Source organism: Taeniopygia guttata, chromosome 6, assembly GCF_048771995.1.
Source record: "Taeniopygia guttata chromosome 6, bTaeGut7.mat, whole genome shotgun sequence".
In the NCBI taxonomy this organism is placed as follows: Eukaryota; Metazoa; Chordata; class Aves; order Passeriformes; family Estrildidae; genus Taeniopygia; species Taeniopygia guttata.
In genome coordinates, this window is record NC_133031.1 from 22,036,442 (window position 1) to 22,061,987 (window position 25,546).

General features: G+C 34.7%; 1 protein-coding gene across 5 annotated transcripts in view; it reads left to right on the forward strand.

The window, feature by feature from the left end:
* The window catches only part of DNTT (DNA nucleotidylexotransferase), a 146,502-nt gene that overhangs the window by 83,394 nt on the left and 37,562 nt on the right, over positions 1-25,546 (forward strand). For all 5 annotated transcript variants that reach the window (XM_072931136.1, XM_072931138.1, XM_072931135.1 and 2 more), the window contains 4 exons: positions 2,294-2,464; positions 3,731-3,802; positions 6,559-6,682; positions 7,778-7,910. In XM_072931136.1, the coding sequence (XP_072787237.1) occupies positions 2,294-2,464; positions 3,731-3,802; positions 6,559-6,682; positions 7,778-7,910 (500 nt within the window). The remainder of the gene's footprint in view (positions 1-2,293; positions 2,465-3,730; positions 3,803-6,558; positions 6,683-7,777; positions 7,911-25,546) is intronic.

Below are 25,546 nucleotides of genomic sequence, written 5' to 3' on the forward strand. Positions count from 1 at the left end.
AGATTTAGAGACAGATGTTAGGAAGCTAAGGCTTATGCATTATTCTTCTAATCGATTGGGGTTTGGTGGGTTGTTTGTTTTTTTATTTTTGTTGGTTTTTTGTTTGTTTGTTTTTTTCCCTCAAAGGAGCATTATCTCTCCTCTTTTTGATTCTTTATACCCAAGGGGTAGTTGAATGTAAATGATAGTTGAAACTTCCAGATCAGGCATGTTGCTAAACAGCTGTCCTTCTAATGAGGTCTTTCATGAAATGTTATGAAAATGGAATTTCACAGCCCTTACTATTGAGTAGCTGGTAAATAAATATGCAGCTAAGGGAAGGATTCTTAGAGTGAGACAGACAATAGGTGACTGATTCTTAGGGAGACCAAGGAGTGAATTTATACTGGTGATATAGAATAAAGAAAATTGTAGCAAGCCATATTTTTATATACTTTTAACGTATTAGTGCAGCTAAGAAAAAAAAAAGGGAAATGAAGTGGGTTTTTTTCAGCTATGGTACCTATTTCCTTCTAAGGAAATACTGTCAAAACAAGTGAGATCTCATATTTTTGTTTTGTTAAGAGGAATGTTTTGCAAATCATAGGGTAAGAAAATACAAAGTTTTCTTGAAGATTTAAAGTAAAACCTTCAATTTGTTTCAATGAGACTAAAATGTTTATTATATAAACAAACTCACCATGTCAGTCTAGTTTTATAGAACTGACCCAACAATGAAATGCAATATGTAAATCATTGTGAATGGTATGTTTAGTTTTAAGGAAATGTTCCATTTTAGTGATCTAAATGATGATAGCTCAAGTAAAATCTCGTTGTTTAAATGAGGCTGTATTCACTCAATGTAGGGTGATAGATGCTGTTTTCTATTCCACAGATACAATAAAGAGCCGACTTCACTGGATTTGCTGTCCTGTCAGTTAGTGGGCTTGGGACAGATTCACGTGGAGATATTACACCTGTAGCATTTAGGATCTACAAGGCCTGCTGGGTTTTACTGTCCTTCATCTTCCAATATAAAGCACACAAAGGAAAATCTAAAATTATTTTTCTTTGAACTATATAAACTGTATATTCATTACAAATGAAATGATATTTGAGACTAAACATGAACAGTGAGGGCAGGAAAAGGACACTTATTCTCTTTCCTTCCTGCTTTCCACTGCAGTCATTGCTCTGGTAAGCCATTTGCTGTCTCTTGATTTTACTCACATCTATTCCAGAAACATTTCTGTGCAAGCACTTGGCCTACAGCTCTGGGAAGTAGTAATTGCAGGCAGATGCACACTGACAGCCGCTTCTCTGGCTTCTAGGTAAATATTCCGTACAGGGGAACTCTCTTCTAGTAATGGTGCACTCTTAAGCATTTCTGAAGAAATCAATTAATTTTGCATTCTTGGAAGTTTTTGAGGTTTGTGCAAGATTTCACTCAGAACTTGTTTTTCCAGCTGCTAATCAAATAAAAACCATCATAAGTTCTTAGGTTATTCACAAAATTATTTTGCAGCATTGGTTCCCTCTGAAAAGCTGATACTCTACAGTGGCAAACACCAACTAAATTCCTCTACACCATTGTAGAGGTGTCCTCTACACCATTGTAGAGGTGGTCTATTCCCTGCATTTAATTTCTAAAATTCTCTGCTTTTAATATGAATATTTTTAAATATATTCTGGGAGGGAAACAGACCTCATATGGATCATTTAGGAAAAAACCAACTATATAGACATTCTTCAGGTATTTTTGAGTGCAATGTTAAATAAACCAAACCATGGATAGCTAAAGAGCTATAAAGAAAATGTGTTTCTATTTGCAAGGTTATACATCTGAAAAATGAAGAACAGGAGAATTTGTTCCCTAACTTACCAAGTAGAAGCATGACTACATGTTCAAAAAGATTAAGGTGGTTTCCAGTATTGCCACAGATTCCTATTTGGTTGCATCTGAAAATGCAGATGTTATATGCTGATCTGCTGGATTAATTATGGTTGGGGATAATTCTAAAAATTATGGCACTATTTGACACTGATTTATAAGATCCATGGAGAATACAGAAGGCAAATCTCACAAAATTTTTTCAAGCTTAGCTCTAAAATACCATTTTTTTGATACCTGGAAAACTTCAAGTTGCTAGAAAATTGGTCTGCTTTTTTAAAATGAACTCTATCTTTTCAATGTAGTGTAAAGAAGTAATTATTGAATTAGCATACAAAGTAGCCTTTCTAAGGAGCATACTGAATATTTTAAGCTATTATTAAACTTTAACTTTTTTTTTTCCTCTACCTCCCCCTGTCCCAGGATGCCTTCGAGGTAATGGCTGAAAATTATGAATTCAAAGAAAATGAAATATTCTCCCTGGAATTTTTAAGGGCAGCTTCATTGCTGAAATCTCTTCCATTTTCAGTAACCAGTATGAAAGATATACAAGGGTTGCCCTGTGTGGGAGACCAAGTCAGAGATATCATTGAGGTAATGTACTTGTGAATTATCTGCCAATTGATTTTTTTATAGATCAGTATTTACAGGTCACTGAGAGGAGCACTGGTACATCTGTGTGTGTGTACAAACATTCTGCATTTTCTGTAATAGCAATGTGTTATCTATGCTTCTAACACAGAAACAAAGAATGAAATGATTTTTGGAAACCTTTTTCATAACACAAGACTCTGTCATGGAACCCTCACTCTTAGGAATGAGGGTTACAAGTGAATAAATACAATGGAATAAATAAAGCAGTATCAGCTTTGCATGTAATTTCTAAGGGCTCACTCTGATTTGGATGCAACAGGTTAACTGTTAATAGTTTTGTTCATGTGACTTCTGCCCTTGGCAACATCACTTTACTCACCTGAATGCTTTATTAGAAATACTCTTTTTTGTGGAAGTGGTAAATATTTTAGCACTTTAATGTTAAATCTTACCCTTCTACTTTATAGCAAGTTATATATAGTTATAGCAGAGCCTTTTATCCAGGTGATGGATGAACTCTCCATTCTTTCTGGAACTTGGAGTATTCCCTGCATTTTTGTTTAGTTCTTAACCTTTTCAGGACCCACATCTCAGAGTGCTGCTCAGGGGTCACTGCTGAGTATTGTGCTTTGCTCTGGCTCCTCTTTTGCCCCAGTCCACCAGTTAAGAATGCAGCCTCTGGAGTGCTTTTAGTACTTCTGTGTGAGGGCTGGGATTGCAATCAAGATCCCACAGAAAATAGGATGGTTTCTTGGGATGGTTTTGTCAGTTTTGTTTTTAATTTTCATGAGAAAGACTAAAGAAATGTACACTCCAGAAAAAAATAGTATTTGTTCTTACAATGGTCTTATTTTTGAGAGTAGAAAACTCAACCAATAATGAAATCTAATTTTCAGGACAAGTAATTGATAGCTTGTAATAAATAACTGCTTTCTGGCTGTGTCTTTATGAGTAAATAAGTACTGAGAAATATATTCTATGGTCCCAGTTTCTACTTCATCCTTGAGTAAATTTATGAGTAAGTAAGGACTGTGAAATTTATTCTGTGGTTCCAGTTTCTCCTTCATCCTTCAGTAATTTTCTTTCTTTAAAAGGGTTGCAGAATTTGATCCTAAGGGAATAAAACAATATGCTTGCTAGGGGTTCTTTTATTGATTAATAAAAATTGATGAAACTTGATTTTAGATTATTTCGCTAAATCTTATAATTGTAGTAAGGTCTTACAAATTATATATTTTTTTATAAGTAATATTTGTCTTTGTTTAGGAGATTATTGAAGAAGATGAGAGTTCTAGAGTTAAAGAAGTGCTAAATGATGAGCGATACAAGGCATTTAAGGTAATTCCTTTGAGTTTTGTAGCTGCTGTTTAAAATTTGCCTCCCTTTAGTAGAACTTGGACAAAGCCATCATTTTTATTGTAAAGGGACAACCAATATCAAATAAAAAGAAAGATAGGTCTTGAAAAAAAGAAAGGCAAAACAAGAAACAGTGACAAGGAATAATGTGGAATACCTATTTTTACTTAATGTGATGTATACATAATTGCTCTTAAGTGATGTAATGCAACTTACTCTTTGCTGTAAGTTTAATGTGATGTTGGTTTCATTTCTGCCTCAGCTGTTTGAAATTTCAAAACTACTTCATTTTATTCTGTAATTAAGAAAATACTGGGTGAAGAAGATGACTCAGATCTATTGTAATGCTCTTTTGTGTGAGGCAGGAGGACTGGAGCTGTTTCTTCCTTAGGTACATTGCAGAGTCTTAGTCACACAACTTCATAGTTGCAGGGAATGAAAACCACATAAATATTGCAGTTCCCATTACTGAAATATTTATTGAATTCTCCATTGGAAACATGTAAGATGAACAAACATTAAAAAAAAATTTATCTGCATTTTTGATCTCTATAAATACCTTCTGTCTTCAGAAAAATTAAAACAGATTCAAACAAATGGGACTGTTAAATTCTCCCTGGCATCACTCACTTTTGCTTCAGCTATCCAAAGGCTCTTCTGTTCTCTCTGACTTACAATACAGGTATGGAAGGGTTTTCAGAGACAGATGTTGATGCCATTTCTAGCAATATTCAAAAAGAGGTGTAGATTCCCATGTATAGAAGGATCCCAGAAGCAGACTTTCTTATTAATGCATGATTGCATTACAGCATGATGAGGAACAACCATTAAATCTTACACTTCAGAGTTTAAGAAATCTCATGGAGATTAGAATAAAACCTATCAGGAGACAAATTATCTCAAATATACTTTATGCCTTGTTTCACATGCAAAATAAAACAAATTTAGATGGCTCTCTTCTTAGCTGAGCATACATCTCAGCATTTTGTCTAAATTAGTTGTAACCAGTTGTTCCCACCAAGTTTATTATAGAATTTTAAGAAGAATCTTGTATTAGTGAATTCCAACATTTTACTGTTTAGCATAGTCCTGGTACATGCTGCTTCACTTATCATGACTTAAAAGATCACTGCTGGCCCCAGGACCATGGTTATCAAATGACTGAATTAAATTATAGTCAATGTTTTAGATGTAGGGACATGAGCTGACAGGGTCAGTTTGCTTTCTTACAGAAATGGGTGCTGCAGAGATTGAGTTTGTGTAATTGGTTTCACCAGCTGAAAAGAAATGTGCTGCCTTTTACTTGTGTACACTGCTGGCAGCATCTCTAGCATCTAAAAACATGCTAAGTAACAATGAATCTAAGTCTGGAGAGAAAAAAACCACAATTTTGGTTTTTTCCCCCTAAAAATTTGGGTGCATAGAATCCTCTTTCTTTAGTTCTTTGTCTCAGTATTAATTAAATCTCATAGAATAATTTAAAACCCAGTAATAGACCCTTTTGAAAATATTTCAGCACTAGCAAAAACATTAAAAGATAACAATCTAAATATTTAAAAGATCATATCCTATTATAAGCACCTGTGATTCAGACAAGAGTAGGTAATTTCACATATATACAAAGTGTAAGACAATTCATATTTAATATTGTCAAATATTTTAATTTTTCTTTTTTTAAATCTTAATTATTTTCAAGGAATTAATATCTTCACAAAAACAAAGAAATAAAGGGGGCTTGCTTTGGAATGCATGGAATTTAGAGGTTGTAGATTCAATGGAAAAGAGCAGTTAGTTATCCATGTCTTACACAGCCACTCACTGAATTCCATAAAAGTGCAAAGCAAGGTGGAGAGCTACAGTATTGACAAAGTGAACATAAAGAATGTGCTTTTGGGCAAGCATGAAAGTTTTCCCTCTTGCTTTCATATCAGTGTTCATCTGGGATAGTGATCCAAAGAATAACGCTTACAGCTGCTGCTTTACATCCTCTCATGGGTAATAACTTAGAGAACAACATTGCTTTGTCATAGATGGAATATGACCACACAAAACTTTCTGGTGGACTGGTAGACTTTGGAGTGTTTTAGGTTGTTTTTTCGTGTGTCAATTTTTTGGTTGTTCGGGGATACTTGTGTGAGGTTTTGGTTTTTATTTTGGGTCTTTTCTTGTTTGTTTGGGGTTTTTTGGTTGTTTTGGTTTTTGTTTGTTTCTATTTGTTTTCTGCTTGTTTTTTGTTGTTGTTGGGTTTTTTTTTTTTTTTTGGTTTGGTTTTTGTTTTGAGAGCTGGTAGTGCATGTAGCACAAAGCCATAATGTCAGTCAAATTATAGAGATAATCTTGTGACATCTCTTATTCTATCTGGTCAGTGTCAGGGAATTGAGCTACCTAATGCATTTCTGTTAAGAAATTGAGTAAAAATAGAGATTAATACCATTATTTCAAACCATAGTTAAAAGTGTAGATTTTAGTAAATTTCATAATGGGGCTGGGACTACTGCTGTATTTTTGTTTAGATTTCACGTTAATGAGAACTGTCCATGTATAAAACCAGTTCTCTGTTCAATGTAGTCACGCAAAGAAGGGAAACTGAATTTACATGTTTGTATCACACTGTTTATCTTCAGTGTAGGATTAACTCTGCCTTTTGCTTTCCTTGAGAAACCTTATTGTTGCCTACTTAATATTAATTCACTGCTCCTTTAGAAAACAACATTGAAATGTTTTTCTATTGACTTTAGCAATTTACTTCAGTCTTTGGAGTGGGAGTGAAGACATCTGAGAAATGGTACAGAATGGGTTTGAGAACTGTGGAAGAGGTAAAAGCTGAAAAGACCCTGAAGCTGTCAAAAATGCAGAAAGCAGGTGAGGTTAGGTGTCAAAAAAACTTGTATCTCTTGATAATAGAATCACAGGGGAAGGCAAAGCTCATTTATATATCTGTTCTCTTGCTGCAGTCTTGTGAATATTGAATTATTAGGTGAAAATATTTGGACCAATTGAGCTCCTAATTAAAAATGGTGTCATTCAAAACATAGGAATATGCATATTTTTAAATTGCTTGCACAGATACCAAATGAAATCTCTTATACACAAAACTATTAATGGTTCATTATTGCACAGGTTGTGAAAAAATTATTAAATTGGGAAAGCCCAGAACTACTTTTCAGAGGAGATCAGTCTTCCTCAAGGCAGCCCTACTTTACTGATAAATGTAGACTTGTAATAAAGTACTTATACATTTTTTTCTACAATCCTAGCACATCTTAACTTTAAAATGTTAAATATGGTCACAAGAATAATGTTCCTTCTCCACAGATTTTGTGTGTATGCACTGTTTCCCTAAATGAATGAACTAATTTAAACAAAGAAATTAGTTACATTAAGGAAAACATATCCCATAATATGACATTAAAATAATGTCCCTTTATTTTTGCATTAAATTTGTCACCTCAGACTCCTTTGGATCAGATTTCTTGTATTCGTGCTCCTTTGTCCCTTTTTCTTTTACATGTCAATATTCAAATGTGAAGCAAGCTGCCATACTGGGTTCTTTCAACACAAGCTCTGTGATCAGAAATAAGATGGCTGGGGTATTTCACATACGTCTGGGCTCTGTACTTGTATAGAACACCATAATTTTGGGAAGAGTGCCTTTTGAAACAGTACATCCAAAAATGCTATTGATGGAAGGTAGTAGGGAAGTCAGAGTAATTTATAAATACTCAGGTCCTAAGAAAGTGGAGCAATTATTGTAATTGCTGTGTTGAAAAATTACATGACAAATTATAATGACAAAAATATGTATAAACTCTAAGGACAAAGATGAGGGAAGAAAGAGGCTGTCTCTGGCCTGTGATCCCTTGTACCCACACCACCTGTGATTTGGGCCTTGAATAATTCCGTGTATATTTTAATGTTTCTGTGGAGCGATCAACACTTTTCACCTTTGATTTCCAGGGATTCTCTACTATGAGGACCTTGTTAGCTGTGTCTCTAAGGCAGAAGCAGATGCAGTAAGCTTGATTGTCAAGAATACTGTGTGTACATTTCTACCAGATGCTTTAGTTACCATAACTGGTGGTTTCAGGAGGTGAGTGAAAAAAAATGAGGTCACTTGGCTGTTTTATGCAGGTGCATAAAAAAAAAGTTGTTTGTGTCTTGGAAAAAATCAAAGAAGCTTTGTGGGAAAGTATCAGAGTTTGTTTTCAACATTTTTTGTGGGTTTGTTTATTGGTTTGTTTGGTTTTTTTCAAACAGGAGAGCAGTTCTATGCCAGACCCAGGTTCCTGTTTTTGTTGCTGCAGATGGCTAGTTTTACTGGATCTGAATTCCCAACACTGAATCTATTGCAAGGCCATGCTTGAAGGAAAGATGCAAAAGGCTTAAGGCATTCTGGGTTTGGTTTTTTTGGGAGGGGTGATTTAACAAGATCTTAGTCACATGAGTTTGAAATGTGCTGAGGCAGAGTTTGTACTGTTAGAAGTATACCTGGAGTAAGCACTTACTAAAATGACTATAAAGCACTGACTAAATTAAATACATACTAACATCTGTATAGATGGGATGAGCTCAGAATTCCTTTCCTGGTTGATTTTTATTACAAATAATTTTGGTCTTGCCCTGCAAAACTAAACCCAAAGCTGTTGTTCAGAAAAACAAATTTTTCAGCACTTACTTGAGAGCTTTCTTACAGCCACACAGTCTCACAGTACTGAGACTGGGAATGGTCTTCAGGAGCTCTGCTTTCCTTGCTCTATTCTCAGTCTCCCATTATGTCCTCCTTGTTCTTCACATTATGCTCCTAAAAAAAAATGTAGTCCTTGCTGATAAATTTAATACTTCATAAAACTTTGACTACATTTTAAATTCAAAAGTATCTTTCAAAGATACTTATTCTTGTAGAACTCAAAACACACAATTCTGCAACTCTCATGCACTTAAAACTGATATGAGAAGAAAAGACAGAATAATATTAATAATTAATGTATCACCTGTGTGTTTTAATATTGTAAGCCTAGACTCAGTTCAGTACTAAATTAAGATCTTATATAATTTATAATTTCTAGAGTACAGTGATTGTGTTGAATATTTTTATCATCTCTGTCCCTTTTCATGATATTTATAATTATTCCTTGTATATCCCATATTTATTGTAGGAATGTTAGTAGATTCCACCTATGTGATTTCTATAAAACTGTGTGGTATATAAGAAACATTAAGCTTAAGTAGGAACCCTGACAAGAGGTTTAAAAGCAAGATGAAATTTTATGTTCAAAACCTCAAGTGTCATCATTCTGTGAGTCTTAGTTTAAGAGACATGTGGTGTCTCTCAAGAGAGTCTCTGTTTAGGGGAGTCTTTGTTTAAGAGACTCTCCCATTCAGGCAGAGATCTTGTGTTATTGGTAACTTGGATGCAACTGATTAACACATCTAGCTGGGTCAGAGCCCTACAGGTTATTTACTAAAAAGTCCCAGTTTCTTCTAATATAATGTATTTGTGAGCTTTGTTGGTAGCATAGTTTGCAAAGTTTGAATCTCACAAATCAAATATAAGCCTTTTGTATTGCTTATTATTGTGGGGAGATATGATAATAATTCTCTTTTTTTGTTAAGAATAAGCTTTTGTATCTGTTAGTGGGTGTATCAAGGCAGAAGAGAAAGAATATAAATATCTATGGATGCCTACGACTGGGTAATTCTGTATACTAATTACATGTCTTTAACTATACAAGAATATATTGAACTATAGGTTTCAATATATAGTCCTAAATGATATTTTACCAGCCCATGGAAAATAAATGCTGCAGTATAGGATTTGCAGATAACTTGATGAATTAAGATACCTCTTTCAGAGACACCTGTATTTTAATTGCTGAGTTCCAATATAGTTGACTACATCTGTTGTTTTCTGCCTGCCTCCTGTAGTGGAAATGTTCTTCAGCAAACTTATTACTAGTTTGTGTAAGCTTAGTAGCTCACAGTTTTCAATTACCAAATTGTTTTTGCTCCTTTCATCATCATATAACTATTTTAATAAAATAGGCAAGTTATATAATTTAAACAATTCCCTCATTCTACACCCTGTACACTGCTAATATAAGAGGGAAAATAGCTCACGATTGCTCTGCGTGATATACTGAATCCTCAGGACCCAGATCTGCCTTGCTTTGTATTCCTGTTTCACAGCTTGGAAAAAAATTAACAGCTGATTGTTTTCCTGTAGATTTTGTATTGGAGATTTGAAAGTCATGAGTCTCATAAACCTTACTATGCAGGAGAAGGGGATGAATCAAAACAAGCAGAACTTCCATAGTGACCTATGGCTATGGAGATTAATTAGAGATGAAAGTTACATTCTTTTCCCCATAGCTATTATGTACACACATGGATGGATATATTTATTGTGTTACTAAATATTTCCCTTTAAATTCCTGAAATGTCAAGAAATCAGATGATGTAGAAATTCTTCAAATCAAAACTAAGAAGCATAGTATAAAGGTAAAGTGACTAATAGGATTTGTTCTGTTTTACTTTAAATCCCAGCAATCTTGTTAATGGACTTTTCTTTGGATTGATATATCTTTCACCTCTAGTCTTTTGTATGACCTCTTTTTCTAGTCTTATAGAAAAAAACGAATCATGATGGCAACCCTTCATATCTTTCTAATTTGAAATAATTCAAGGGCAGAAATTAATAAATTAATGAAATCTAGATAAGTTTATCCCTCGTTGCTTTCCTACAGGAACACTTGGCTAACTGCTGACATTTCTTGAGTTTCAGTGAATATAGTTTCAATTGAGATGTTGGGAGAATTTTCTTTTTCTTTTTGTTTTTCTTTCAACCTTTTCCAACACATCTATCTGGGTCATTTTGAAACAGAAATTGCAACACTGTAATGCATAGAAATATAGAAATAGAGCAATTGTAGTTATAAAATAAATCACACCCACATGGTGTAGAATGTATTTCATTTTCTATTCAGATAAGGTGTCAGGGAGGGTGACTGTAGAGAAGGAAGAATCAAAGATGCTGATAGTGCAGTATAAATTATGCCATGGACAACATTATTAGAAAGCCTGAATCTGCCATGCAAAATCTGTTTGAATTGGCAAAGTATTATTTTCAGTGCTCAGCCTTTCTTACTTTGAGATTTTAGCTAATAAGACAAATTCTGAGGTGGGGAATAGCACCTCATAAATTACACAAGACCTGGAGGGTGAAGTATCCCTTCCTACATTAACAGAGGCCCTGGAATGGGGAGAAGAAACCGTTTATTCTAACAAGCAATATCCCTGATAAACAATGCACTTGTCCCAGCTATACCCAAGGCAGAAGTGTAGTTTAGACTAATGTATGTTATCACTTTTAAATGAGTTAAACTGTGGACCTGACAACTTTTTTGCCATGGATATTAAAAGAGTAATTTTATTCCACGAAGAGAATTAAGGACATTTCTGTAGTAATGGCATTATCTCATTTTGTGGATATTATAGCATGTTACAGAATATTTTATTCCTGTTAGCAGTATGTTAATGCCATTAATAGTAATATTAGCATTGTTGTAGGGTCATTAGTAATGACAAGTAGAAAAATAACTTCACTGTAAGTTTCATGACAGTGAAAATGAAGGGGTTTTCTCTTTTTCCCTGTAGTTCCATATTAATATGTGGCTTCAGAGCAATTTCAAGAAAAGGTTGCCATGCACTGGAACATTATGATATTCTGTAAGATCCTGGGTTTTAGCTAACTTGATTTAGCTGCTGATACTTGGTTTTGCCCCATGATGTGAACTAAATTGAATGTTTCATATGAGCAGAAATACTTGGAGGAAATACTATATCCTATATGAGTTTATGGTTTCAGTCTCTTTTCTGGATACTCATATGTCAATATATATACCCACAGCCTCCAAATTTGGCTGGAGAAATTCAGAAAAGGATCTGGAATAAGAATTACATACAGTAATAATATTTTATATGAACTGCATTTTATGAGTGGTTTTCTGTGTGCCTTGTCCATATGGTTCACAAATTATTTACAAATTAGAGTTCAGTTTTATTGTGCTGCATGTAACACAATATTGGTTAGCTCTGCAGCAGTAGAGTTGTTTTTCTATGATGTGAGACTGTGGTTGCCATATCACCCACAGGTAGTTATTTTTTTGAAAATTATTTAGAGATCCTCTTAGTGTTATGATACCACTTCTCACTTTCTCAAATATTTTTACTTAGACACACTCTTGTTGGCTTCTCTTACCTTAGCCTTTAGAGAAAGTGAAGCAGACTAAGGATAGGCATTGTTTTGGGTAATTTTTCATATTGCAGTTCTTAAGAAGCTGTTCAAGCATCTTGGGCATTGCATCATGAAGAATAACTACAGTATCTTGTCTTTTTTTAATCTTCATGGGAGGTTAATTTTTCCATGCTGTATCAGTCTTCAGGGAAGTTTTATTCCCAGTCTCTCTTATTATTAATTCTGTCCTAACATGAACCTGTGTGTAGATCACTATCTCTTTGCTGGAATTTTATATTATCTTTTAGAAATGAGGATTTGATACGCTGTAACATTTGTAGATAAGAATTATTAATAGAAAAACAATGAAGAGAGCAAAGGACAGGGTGACTGTGTTTGTCAGGCACCACTGCCATACTTTTGTATATTACAATGCAAAAAATTCTTTCCTGTGTGCAGTGACATTTCCTACAAGGCAAAGGAATGCATAAAGTAATGACACGGGACAGGATTCTGCTCTCTTCTCTTCTGTACCAAGAAAATAATTTAAAGATATTTCTTCTTTGAACCTTGGAGATCAGATGAAATAGCTGAGACAAAGAAACACTTTGAGAGTGTTTTACAGGTTCGTGCAGTGATAAATAACCAAGGTTATTGTGGCACCTTCGTTTCAGAAGTAAGACTTCTATATGGCGTGTGGAATCACATTTATCTAACTGTGCTGGCACGTGTTCATAAAGGAGAACTGTGAGATTGAATGTCTGAAGAATATTATGCTTTCCAAGCTTTGGAATATACACAAGACTTTGTGGTTTATTTAATTGAGCTTGTTGTGTGGTTTCTGGCTGAAGTTTTTGATAAATCACAGAATATCTGATCACAAGTTCTGATCCTGATAAAAAGCTCTATTTGACCTTTTGATACTGCATATTCCTAATAAGAGTATTCTTTTGGAGGCTGTAGATGTTCTGCAATGAGGTTAGAATTCCCGACATAACACCAGATTTTTTTTTTATGTTCTCAGCGTAAATGTATTTGAAGTGCTGTTATACAAATTATTTTCTTTTTCTGCAGATCTAGGACTAAAATAGGATTTACTTGCTAAATTAATAGAATTAATTTTGCAAAACATTCTTGCATTATGTTTTTAGGCAAACTCCTAAGCAGAGATTGCTTCTTCTACTTATACTTTGATGTTACAATGTACCTTTGCATTTACACTGTTCTTAGGTACAGTTATTTCTCTGCTTTTTTCTTTTTATTCTGAAACACAAACTGTGGTAAGAGAAGATATAAACTGTATCCAGGTACTCAAGTCCAAATACTGTAATTTCTGCTCATTTTTTTCTACTGCTGTTAAAAGAAGTAGATTTTTTTAAAATGCTGGTATTTAATTTTTTTTCCAGGGAGAAATCTGCTATAATGGAGCTATGAGGCAAACTGCTTCCTGAACATTCAAGGTGATATGGTAGTTTGCACACACTCAAATTTAAGAAGATCCTGGAATAATCTAGCAATTATTCCAGGATCTGCTTAAATAATCTAGCAATTATTCCAGCAACAGACTGGAGAGACTGCTTGGCTGTCATTCATGGGCACAGTTTTTCTTCTGATAAACTGTAGCCAATTTTGGATGAGAGTTTTAACCTGGAGATGTTCTAATCTGATCTGGCTGGTTTTAAAGCTTAGTAAAACAGCTTTACCTTTCCAAAAGATTAGAAATGTTTGAACTTGAGGTATTGATATGCTGCAAGTAAAAATATTCTCAGGCAGGAGGTAGAAGCACTGCAACTGTGAAAGAACAGGGATCATCACAAGTTTCTGCTTTTAGTTTTCTGTAATCCATTAAAAATTAAGTCAAATTAATGGCTAGCCAAGTCAATTTAAAAGATAATCTATTGGAGTAATTCAGATACTTCCTTTTGTCATTAGAGCTTTGATTATTTTCCCAGTCATTTAATCTATTATTAGCCACAATGAATCATGAAGTAGAAACTGATGAATAAGGTATTTGGGAGCGATAGACAAAAAGAACTTTGTAAGAACCCATGAAACTTAATAAAATTGAGCACACACACAGCAGAGCATATACTTTGAAAGTTTTTCAAAAACTTTTTAATTCAAAGCTTTTACATGTCCTACACTCCTTGACCCTTTCATGCTTTCACAGACTTTAGCTCACTAGAAAGATGCTGTTTAGCTATGCACCTTTCCTACCTCTAAAGCTAGTTCAACTGATGGGTCAAGCATGGAGCTGGAAATGGAGGTGGCTGATTTCTGGAAAACCAGAAGTTTTACACTCTATGTAAAAAACTCCCTGCCTTAGTCTTACAGTTTCTGTGATCCCCCTCTACCTCTGGAATGCCTTTGTAAGAGCCTTTACAGCGTTTAGTGTTTTCTGTCAAGTCTGATGGTGACAGCTAGTAAGTAATCCAGAGCAATACAAGTAATGTTATAAAGCAATACATGAAATCTCAGACAGTATTACTTTGGGACTATTAAACAAAGTCTCTTGTATTGGTGTTTTATTTTCTTTTCTTTATAAGCTTAATTGGAAAAAATGAAAACCAAAACTAGGTGTTTCTATTTTCTTGTCTGGCAATCAGTCTGAAATTTTAGTTAAGATACATGATCAGATTTGTTGCCATTTTAATCTAGACAAATTTTTAATTTGAAACTGATGAAAGTTTTTAAAGTTACTGCATTGATGGACGCTTTATACAAATATTGTTATGCTATAACAATATTTGTCATAACAGTGTATAAGGAATATTGAAGTGGCATTTTCAAACCGCAAAGGCAAACTTGTGGTGACAAAGCAGCATATTGCAGGTACACTACTAGAAGCAAGAGAGGGCATTGTCTAAAAAACAGATTATTTTTTTCCACATCTTTGTGTCATGTTCATTTGATAAGCAAGTGAATTGAATGTTAAATGAAAAACAAAGTGAGCAATTACTAGAATAGAAGAGAGTTTATATCTGAAGGAAGAACAGAATGACAGCTAATAATGGTATTTGAACAATTTTTCTTCTTTTGCTTTTTTTTCCTTATTTGCCCTGTAAGGTCATTTTCAATCATTTTTTCTATGTAAGGGTCAGCCATTTGGCACTTCTAGGTTTCTAAACTACATGGAAATGTTTTTGGAATGCTTGCTACTGCATAAAACCAAAATGTTAATGGCTTCACTAAGTCAAATTAAATTTTAATGGCCATGGTTTAAATTTTCTTTCAGCCCATTCAAATCCTTTAAGCAGCATTAAATGTGATTCAGTTGTCTTCTAATATCACAGCTGACCTGAATAGCCTTTTCAATTAGACTTTTAGATGAAGCAGATCTGATACATTCTAAATAAATAAAGATCTCTTTTTATATTGGTTAAATGCTGATATTCACAGCTCATTTAATCCTTTTATAGAGATGCAATGTCAAAAGAAGAACCTTTTTTTTTGTGCAATGCTAGTTATAATGTGCAGGGATGAGACAAAAAATTCGCATCTTTGTTTTGTCAGTAAATGGAAATTAAGGAAGAGGAACTCAAGAAGATCTATTTAAGACTTTAAGAAAGATGCATGACTGAGAAGTGATGAAAATTTTTTGACAAGAAGTCACACGTTAAAAGCATTTTATGAAATGGTGTGAAGAATAGTCAGTTAACAATGCACATTCCCCTCAGAAATTTATTCTGACATCTTACAAATAATCTAATACCTAAACAGTAGATGTCCAATGTTTTAAAATTGATTCAGTCTGTACTAATGTAAAATGTTTTAATTTAATATTTTCATGGATTTAATGTTTACAACATATTATGCATTTTACATAGACAAAAAGTGATAGAAATGGTAAGAAATCTACCACGTTTTTTTCAAAAGCATCTTTGATGTTTCCATAATTCTGTTTGATGTTAGTTCTCATTTTTGGATGACAGTGTCTCGAAACCTTCAGTATGTAACAGAGATGACTCACTGTGATAAAACATGCCCTGTGTATGAGTGCAGGCATGGGGAAAGGGGCTTTGCTGCTCAGCGTGGGACCCAAGAGAAGCCATCGGGGGATCTGCTGTGCAGGGAGCTGGGCTGAGGGACTCGCACTGGCTGTGGCTCCTGTCAGGGGCTTTGCTCATCAAAATGCAAGCGAATGGGGCTGTCATTAGCTGGAGTAGATTTCAGCACTGAGTTCAGTTTTGCCATTTTGGTAGCTTGTGCGAGTGTCAGATTATAACTAACAGCTAACTTGCTTTCTCCTGATGTGAAGTCCCAGCTCTGAAACAAACACCAATCTCTCATGACGGCTGGCTCATTAGACCCACCTAAGTGGAAAGGAGCAGTGACAGCTGTCAGTACAAATTACAGTACTCCCAGCTCCCAACTGCAGTGGCTTCTGCAGTGCCACTCCTTAAGATAATATACCATTAGCATTCCAAAAATGTAAAACAGATTTTGCATTATTTACACAATTTTTTGGTCAAGTTTTGCTGAAGTGAATGTTTTGAAAAGTTATAAAAGGAGTATGATACAATTATTTATAGTCCTCCTATATCAATGAAATGTACTTAATGATGCATATTCTACTGACCATCCCACTTTAAAAGATTAGCAATAAAAATTGTTGTGCTTTTTATTTTGCTAGATTAACTGAAAAGTATTCATTCATAATTTTAGAACAATTAGAATATGCAGTGGTGGTTACTATTTGCATTATGGAAATTAAACATGTAATTGCTAAGTTCTGGTATGACTTATCTTAAAAACACTCCTTTGGTGTTTTAGAAGGGGAAGTGCTTGCCCTTTCTTGAACACAATTCTTCCAATATACAAGTACACAATTTTCAGCAAACATAAAACATGTATTAAATAAATTCAGCAAAGGTCTTTTGCACAGGACACACTGTTGCTGAGACAGTCTGAATAGGACACCACGTCATTAAAAAAAGGCACATCAAGTCTGCACCAGCTATGACTATAACACATAATCTGGGGCTGAGGCAGGGAGGCAGATTGCATGATACAGAATATGTAGTTAAATTGATTTATCAGTATAATTTAATAAGCTGGAAAACCTGCTTCCTGCATTAGGGTTGAACTGCTGCTCTTTGAACGTTCTGGTAGTTTGGGAATAGATCAATATATGTCATGGGGGAATAAAAGCTCTTATGATTAAAGGAGAAGCTGTACAAATAATTGGTACCTAACATCAACATGTCCAGAGATGTATTCATAGATGGAAAGAGTTTCTTTTCAAACTCTGTAGAAAGAAGGACAAGCAGTTCTTTATGATGAATACTCATGCAAGATCAATGATGTAGGACTTTCTGTAGTAGAGTCATGTTATTTGTGCTGCAATGAATTTAAAGTGCATTAGACCGGGCTCAAGCAGTTTGCCAGACTTGTTCTTTCTTGTGCTACTGATATTAGGCATATTGCATAGGGAGCATGATAAAGGGAGAATATGAATAAGTAATTTCCTCTAAGTTTTGAATTTTATTGTATGCTTCATAATGCATTAGACAGTCTAAATTCTGTGAAGATTTGATTCATTCTTTTTGGAATTTTATCTTAATCACTTTTTAGTGATGTTTGGTTTGTTGTTTGTTTGGTTTGGATTTTCTTTTTAGTTCTAGGGGATAGGAGAATTTGTATAGTACTGTTTGGGAAGAGGTATTTCAGGCCAAAACATACCAACAATGTTATGAATCATACATGTATGTTTAGGATTACCTGTAATGTTACTACAAACATATTTATAACTATTGTTTGTTTTCTGTGAAAATTTTCAATTCGCAATGAAGAACTGTGCAGAAATGTAATTATTTTACTGGTAGAGGCAATAATTCAAGTAGGTTTTTTTTTTCTTTTGCAAAATGAATTTTCTAGTTAGAATTTCTCTCTCATGATTAACCTCAGCTATACAAATTTCATATTGATGAGGTGTCATTTCATCTAAAGACAAGGGTATATGCATCTGGAAGAGACAGAGGCACAGAAACCTCTTTGAAGCATCACAATGCCTTTGCAAGATCACTGAAATATTTTGATTGAGGTTTTAGACAACAAATTGAACTGACAACTTGTATTAAAACATTTCTGTCTCATTTATTTTCAACTGTCCACCTAAATCCTTTTGCTTTTTCTCATTTTCTTGGCCAGCTCTACTAAATCCTCACTATGAATAATAGATTGAGTGATTAAAGAGAGAATAAACAATCAACTATAATTATCACTCAGAATTTGTAGCAAAACCAAGTGTTTCAAGTCATTAGTGAGGGGTTTTTAAAAAATGTTTGCGTTTTTTTGCCTTTGACATGGATATTATGGGGAGCATCATATTTTGAAATACTTCTCTGAAGAGTCACAATAACTGGAGAACCTCTTATAGACATTTGACATGAATTTGGCTAATACCCTGCATTGATTTCTGAAATGCTCGGCCAGTGAATTTAAATGGATCAATTTTAATACTTAGGCCAAGAAGCATGTTCAATTATAATATTTTAAATATACTACTTGTTAAGTATTTTCCATATATGGATGAGCACTATCTTACAAGTTGTCTCACAAATAAATAGCTCTAAAATAAAATATATGCATGACAGTACATAAAACTGGTAAGTATAGAATCTTCTAAGAGTTACAGAGCATTAGTTAAAAGGAGGACTATTAAGATAGTAGAATATACTAAGGGAAAAAGAAAGGCAAAGATGAAGTAGCAAAATTAAAAAAAAAAAAGAGGAATTTTCAAATAAAGTAGTAAGATAAAAGAGAAACATAGAGCACAAGAGGTCAAATCAAAGCTATACATGGCTTTGATGAGATGGAGATGCCTAGTTTGATAGTTCTTTTTCTTACATGTTATCTATAAAATAATTTCATTGGGGTTCACCTGCTAAGAAGAGGATATCTTACAAAATAGAGGCCACTCAAGGTGGAAATGGAATGAAGAGAGACAGAACAATTGTCTTTGTAACACTGAGACATGCAGAAGAAAGTGACATTCTTTCTAAAGGAAAATCATCAGAACCCTGCAAAAAGGGTAGTTGAAACAAAACTCTGGCAGCAGTCTAAGACTAAGCAGTAGAGTCAGCTGCAAGGCAGCCTTAATAGGCCACAGATAGGGCTTGGCTATGATTAAGAAGCTTAATTAATGTGCTAAGACAGACAGAATAGTGCTAATTATGCTTAGCCAGCTTTCTGCTGGACATATCTAGGTGCACCTGGAAACGAATGTCAATTTCTTGTTTTGTTGCACACAATGATACTTAAGCATCTCTTACCTATGAACTGCAGTGCCTTTGACTAAGTGATTCAGGGCAGAAACAGAAATTATTTAATACATTTTGGTTTGTGTGCAGTCTTTCTTGGATGCAGGTTGTTTTCTCTGAGAAGTTTCTGATGCCTCAATGTTTTGAGTGTATTTCTTACTATTAATATGCTTTACTCACAAGTGTCTCAGGGCATCTGTGTCAGAGATGAAGCTGTTCTGAAAATTTTGTATTGTCTTAGTGAACAGTTACTAGACAAACAATAGTGTTCTGTGGTTCACCATGTGAAAAAGAGGTTCTTCAGGCCCAGATGTCACATGGTTCAGAGACTGCAGAAGCAAATGCCTCATGTTTGGAGTCAAGAGATCAAAAATCAGTTTTACTTATGCTATACATTATACTTTGTAATTTTTTCCATGGTACCTGGCTTTAAAACAGGACATTTATAGCAGAATTTACTTATTGCTGATAGACTCTTTAGCAGGAGTCCAAGTTTATTGTAGACTGGTTAGTTGCTGTAAAGATTCTTGACAGCACAAGATAAGAATGATGTTTTCCTGTCAGATAATTGTGAGAAAAGCTGCAAACATCGGTGACCTTCCAACTAGGGGATACATTTTGCAGATCCCTGTGAGCAAGAGTAGCCACAACATTTTAATTAAGTGTGATGTGATCTTGCTAGTGGTGTGGTGATATGAAAACAAGGAGGTAGCTGCTGGTTAATTTTTTTTTTTTTTGTTACAGTATGAGTCAGGATATTTTCTACATGTCAGATAACAGGAAAAGACGAAAAAGGTTTACAATAAGTCATGTATGAAAGACAAGAATTAAAAGATATAGTAGAAACAGCCTTTTTCCTTGCTTTCTGTTTGGAAATGGTGGAATATATTATGGATTGTTGCTCTACAGTGGAGAGGCAGATGGAAAAGTTTCAGGAAATCTTTTTGAAGAATGGAAAATCACCATTAAATAGCAGCACACCCTAATATGATAGACATGGCTATAATCATCTGCTGTGATAGCTGCTCTTTCATACCACTACGGCCTATCTTGGAGAGCAAAAAACCCAAATCCATTAAAGCTTTGTGGATTGCTTCTTCTCATATACATGCTTATAAACTCATGCTAGTTCATAAAGTAATTACCTTACATGCTTTATCTTGTGCTACTGATCAAGGATGGCAGAATGTTTTCCTTTTATCTTGGGGTAGCTTACAGCTAGATACAGGTCTCGTGGATAAACCCAAGAAACACACCTGATTAATTGGTCCTGTTGCAGTGATTAATGTATCCAGCTGCACCTAATTTTTTACCTTTGTGATAGCATCACCATTGGATATGATATCTATATAATATCCTTCTTTCATTTATGAAATGTCTTGATGCTGTTGTGGTATGCATAGCTATTGCTACAATAAATGGTACTACATCCATATTTAGCCAATGTAGATTTGACCCTCACCATTCTTACCTTATAAATGAAATGTGAACAACTCATCCGTCTGTTCTCACTGAAAGGTCAGCAGGAGCTTGGACGTTGATTTCAGTGGAATCATCACAAACATTCACTTTCAACTGAATGTTTGAGAAATTGAACTGGCTAGAAATGGTGACCCAGGGAATGCATCTTCACCTTTCACCTGAATATTAAAATATGTACCTATAGCGAAGAGACCCTTGAAATGTCTCATTACCTGCGGTCACAAAATAGTGCAGGTTGAAAAAGTCAGGATTGTCAGGAAGCCAGGACAAGAATACAAGAAATATGACATGACTGGGTCTTTGAAAGACTCTCTGAAAATATATGGCTAGAGCTTTATGATATCTGAATCAGGAAGAAGGGCACAGAGAGAACCCTAAAAAGCTACATTCTCTAACAGAGTATTTCCTTGCTATGGTTTGGGAATTAAGGAAGTTGGTTAATAATAATCAGAGAAGTTTTCAATCTAGAATTAAATCGACTAAGTCATCTTCATGAGCTCCTTATGGATGTGATGGAGAATCACATCTTGGAGCAGAGAAAGGAAATTTTGTAAAAGACGGTAACAAGATTTTACAATGGAGGGATTTACTCAAGTTAGAAGTTAAATTTAATGACAGGCTTGTCCACACTTTAAAAGGCTTTTCTGGTATGCCTATACTTGTAGACTATATTGGCAGCATTTCTCTGTGGAGATGCAGTGTTCCTTTGATAGTATATTTTAAATGGTTTTCTCAAATGGAATAACCTGATTTGGCCCGAAGGGTGTAACTATTTCAGCTTCAGGGAACTGCTGGCAAACAGAGTACATTCATACCACACAGCCGTTGGCAAACCACTCATGTAAACCAAGCAGACAAGACTTGAATTTCAGTTTCTTTCTCTGTAAAAGGCTAGTGTTCTGAGTGTATAGATTAGGGGTAAAGTCCTCTTCCCTTAGACCAAATTAGTAGATGACACAATCCAAATTAGTATTGAAAGGGAACAATCTCATTTTCTCTGCATTATGCTTCTGTAAAATTCCTTACCTACCTTACTTGCAGTAGGGGTAACTACTACTGCAAGCGCAGTTATTGAAAACGTATGTGAGTTCAGTCCTGGAAAGATTCCACAGTTCACTCTAAAAATTTGAGAGAGCAATTTTCTTAAATCTAACCAGATTTTACATGTGCTTGAAGTTTAAACTGTGCATATTTTTTTCAGAAGTACTTAAGTAAAACTTGTTAGAAAGGCTAGACTCAAAATCACCATGTTGCAGCTGTCTGCTGGCACTACACAAATGTTTAAATTGTATTATATCTCCTTTGATGGAATAGATTGATAAAATACCTGATAGTAATCACAACTAAAGTAGAATTACACATATTGCCCCAAAATGCCAGAATTCAAAATTTGGCCTCTCATGTCTTTGTCATGAGAAGATGCTTGAACAATTACCTACACTCTTTGGCCGTTACACCATCAGCTCAAACAGAAGTGTTAATCCTATTTCATGTTAGAGTTTCTGAGAGATGTCTTATTTCTGGTTGTCCTCTTTCTCCCCCCCTCCCCCCCCCCAATGTGGATGCAAGCAATCTATTTCTCAGTTCAAGGAATTTTAATAGAAAACCTGTCATGTTTATATAACTTCCAGTACAGCTGAGCAGGAAGCAAATAGAAACCTTTATTTTTATGGTAGGTTGATTCTACGGATTGTCCCATCACTGCCAAGTAAGTGAAACCCAGGCTGAACATTTAATATCATTCAGGCATTCTGAAAAAACATGTTTCCTTCCTCACAATGTCTTTTAAATTGTTTAAGAGAATATTTTGATTCTTAGAAATGCCAAAGAAGACACGCATGAAAAAGATCTTTTTGATGAAAGTTTCTGTGACAAAGAGATATGTTAAAGGAATAAGCCTTTTGAAACACTCAAGTGAATTAGTTAGAGAGAATTAAAATGGATGGGCTTTGAATTCATGTTTTCAATCTTTTGCCAGAAAGCTTCAGGACAAATTGTTGCTATAAAGCTGATTGTTAATTTTGTTAAAGTATCACTATAGAAAAATAACTTTTACCTTCTTCTTTAAAATAAAATACTGTATCTTAAATATAATTGTATATATATTTATGACATTCTGGGTACGTAAAATAGAAATGTAATTCTGAACCAAGCAATTTTTGTCTTGGACAAAAAAAATTAAATCAAAACTAGTAAATGGAAACCACTTTAATTGCAAAATTAATTTTTTTACTGATTGCGAAAGAAAACATACACCTTTCATAATTAAAAATGCAGACTTTTGCTTACTTATTTCAGTAAATAATTTGAATGCAGCTGACCTCTCTATTTTTTCTGCTGCATTATCAATGAAGTTGAAGAGATCCCTAGGTTACTGTTTTAGCAATATGTGTCTCAGCTGAGGTTTTGGTTCGCACCAGCTGAGATAGAAGCAAAAAACTGGAAAGCTTTCTGACTTTTAAATCTCAAATGTCAATGCATTGCAATCATTCCATCGTACCTTTAGGTATTTGGAGTACATCTATAATCTATAGCCAGCTCTGGCCAAATTTCTTCTCTGGCAGAACATCAGCAGAATGTGGACAATGCAGCTGAATTGATCTTGAAAAAATTAATAGCTGTACATAAGGGATAATCCAGATCTGGAAGGATTCAGTGCTCTCCCAGTTTGTGGGAGTCTGTCCTGGAAAATGCCAGTCACCAATAGCCTCCAAAGACAGAAGTCCTAAAAACCTTAACCTTCTTTTTCATCCTCACTTATTAATTTATTTTTGGATAGAGGTAGAGGTAATTTTCTTTACCTTCCTTTCTTAGTGGTTATTTTGTTTATTTGGTTGGGGTTTTTTGTTTGTTTTGTTTGGGTTTTTTTTTCCCCTAAGTACATCATACCCTCTGATAATTCACCTAAATATCTAACATCTGAGTGCACTGATCTCTTATTTGTATTCTTCACAATTGGAGGTAGTTGAATTTCCTTGTCTCCCAGTTTGCATAATTCTAAAGCTGTCTTTAAGTATTTTAATTAGGTCAAAAGAAACTAGGTACTTCAGGATATCTGCACAGGTCTAGTCTGAGATGCTTCCTCTTATAAATAATAAAAACATATCTTCTCTCCAATCAGGTCTGATTCCTCAGTCCTTATTACATATTGGAATACATTATTTTTTCCTGCCGATTTTAGAATAATTAAAATCTGTAAAATTACTGGTAACTAAGGATGCTGTACCACTGTCTTACAGGTTGTTTCTTAAGAGTGAGAAAGCTTGTTTCCATAGAATGTGCTGACAGAAGAGTTGACATGTGCAAAACTGTGTGGATGTTTTAAGGCTAAATTCATCTGCATACCTCACATTTCAGCTGAATATATGAGATCCCAAATCCACATCAATACTTATTGGACTGTATGTCTCTTTCAAGCACTGTTAAAGTGGTTTTGTTTTGTCATTGATTGGCACCGGGCAAAATCTGTTTATGCAGGAAGTTTCTATGATGTCATTTGAAATGCTTGATTGAAATTAAGTGTAATTTAAAGGATTTGCCAAGACAGCAAAAGCAAAACTTCAGCAATGTATTTCATGACTTTAAATAAAACTGTGACAGATTGGTATGGTACATTTCATAAGCTTTAAAGCTTGAAATTACATGGCCAGCTTCCAGGTACAGTTGTGCTATTTATATGAAATTGAGACAGCACTTGCAGTGATTCAAAGCTTAAGCATAGTTTTGTTTTGCTTGGTGGAATAGTGCAAATAGAGGATTTAGAGAGGCTAAAGCTGTTAGCAACAAAAAAGTCATCTTGTGTGCAAGCCAAAAGTGATAAATATTCAGCATCAGGGTGTAATTGGTGACAGCCACATTCAGGCATCAGTGTCATGGATGGAAGACAAGTATGTTCTTCCCATTGAGGAAGAACTTTTTACTGTGTGAGTGACTGTGCACTGGAACAGATTGCCCAGAGAGGCTGTGGAGTCTCACTCACAGGAGATATTCAAGAGCAGTCTGGGTGCAATTCTGTGCAAGGTGCTCTGGGATGACCCTTCTTGAGCAGGGAGGCTGGCCCAGACGATCCACTGGGGTCCCTTCCAACCTGACCCACTCTGTGACAGCCAGAGCACACCAGCACCACCCAGGCTGTTACATTTACAATCACTGGAGAGAGCGTCATACTTTCTAAATAACAAGTAGCTGACTAAATTCTTACACTGACCATTATCCTGTTTTGTTGTCTTAGTAGAAACCAGACTGCTTGAAGACAGCTCCATAAATTATTTTAATAGTGTACAGTAAATTTGATTGAAAAATAATTTTGGAACTGTTTTTCACAGAAATTACTTTTCTGTTTCTAACAAATCTGAAGTTAAGGTTGGAGAGAAGTAGTTTCAGCATGTGAATAGCAGATGGCCCTCCTCAAGGTAATACTTACAGAAATAGGTGTATCACATTGTTTTTAATATTTTTGTTTGCGATAGATTTTTTTTTTTCAGTTCTTCAAATTTTGAGTTCCAGGCAGATATTCATGTTGTTCCATGACTATAGTTTTCTTAGATGCTAGTATATAAGAGAAACCTCACACAGTCTTATTTTAAGCCAAATATGCTTTGAAATAACCATTTGGCTAAAGGTATACAGAAGGCAATATATAAACATACCAATATATAAAACAATATAAACACACCACTATATAACACCCAATATATAATTCACCATTCATTATTTTTACAAGGCAGAGAAATATTTTCAGGGTTTTGC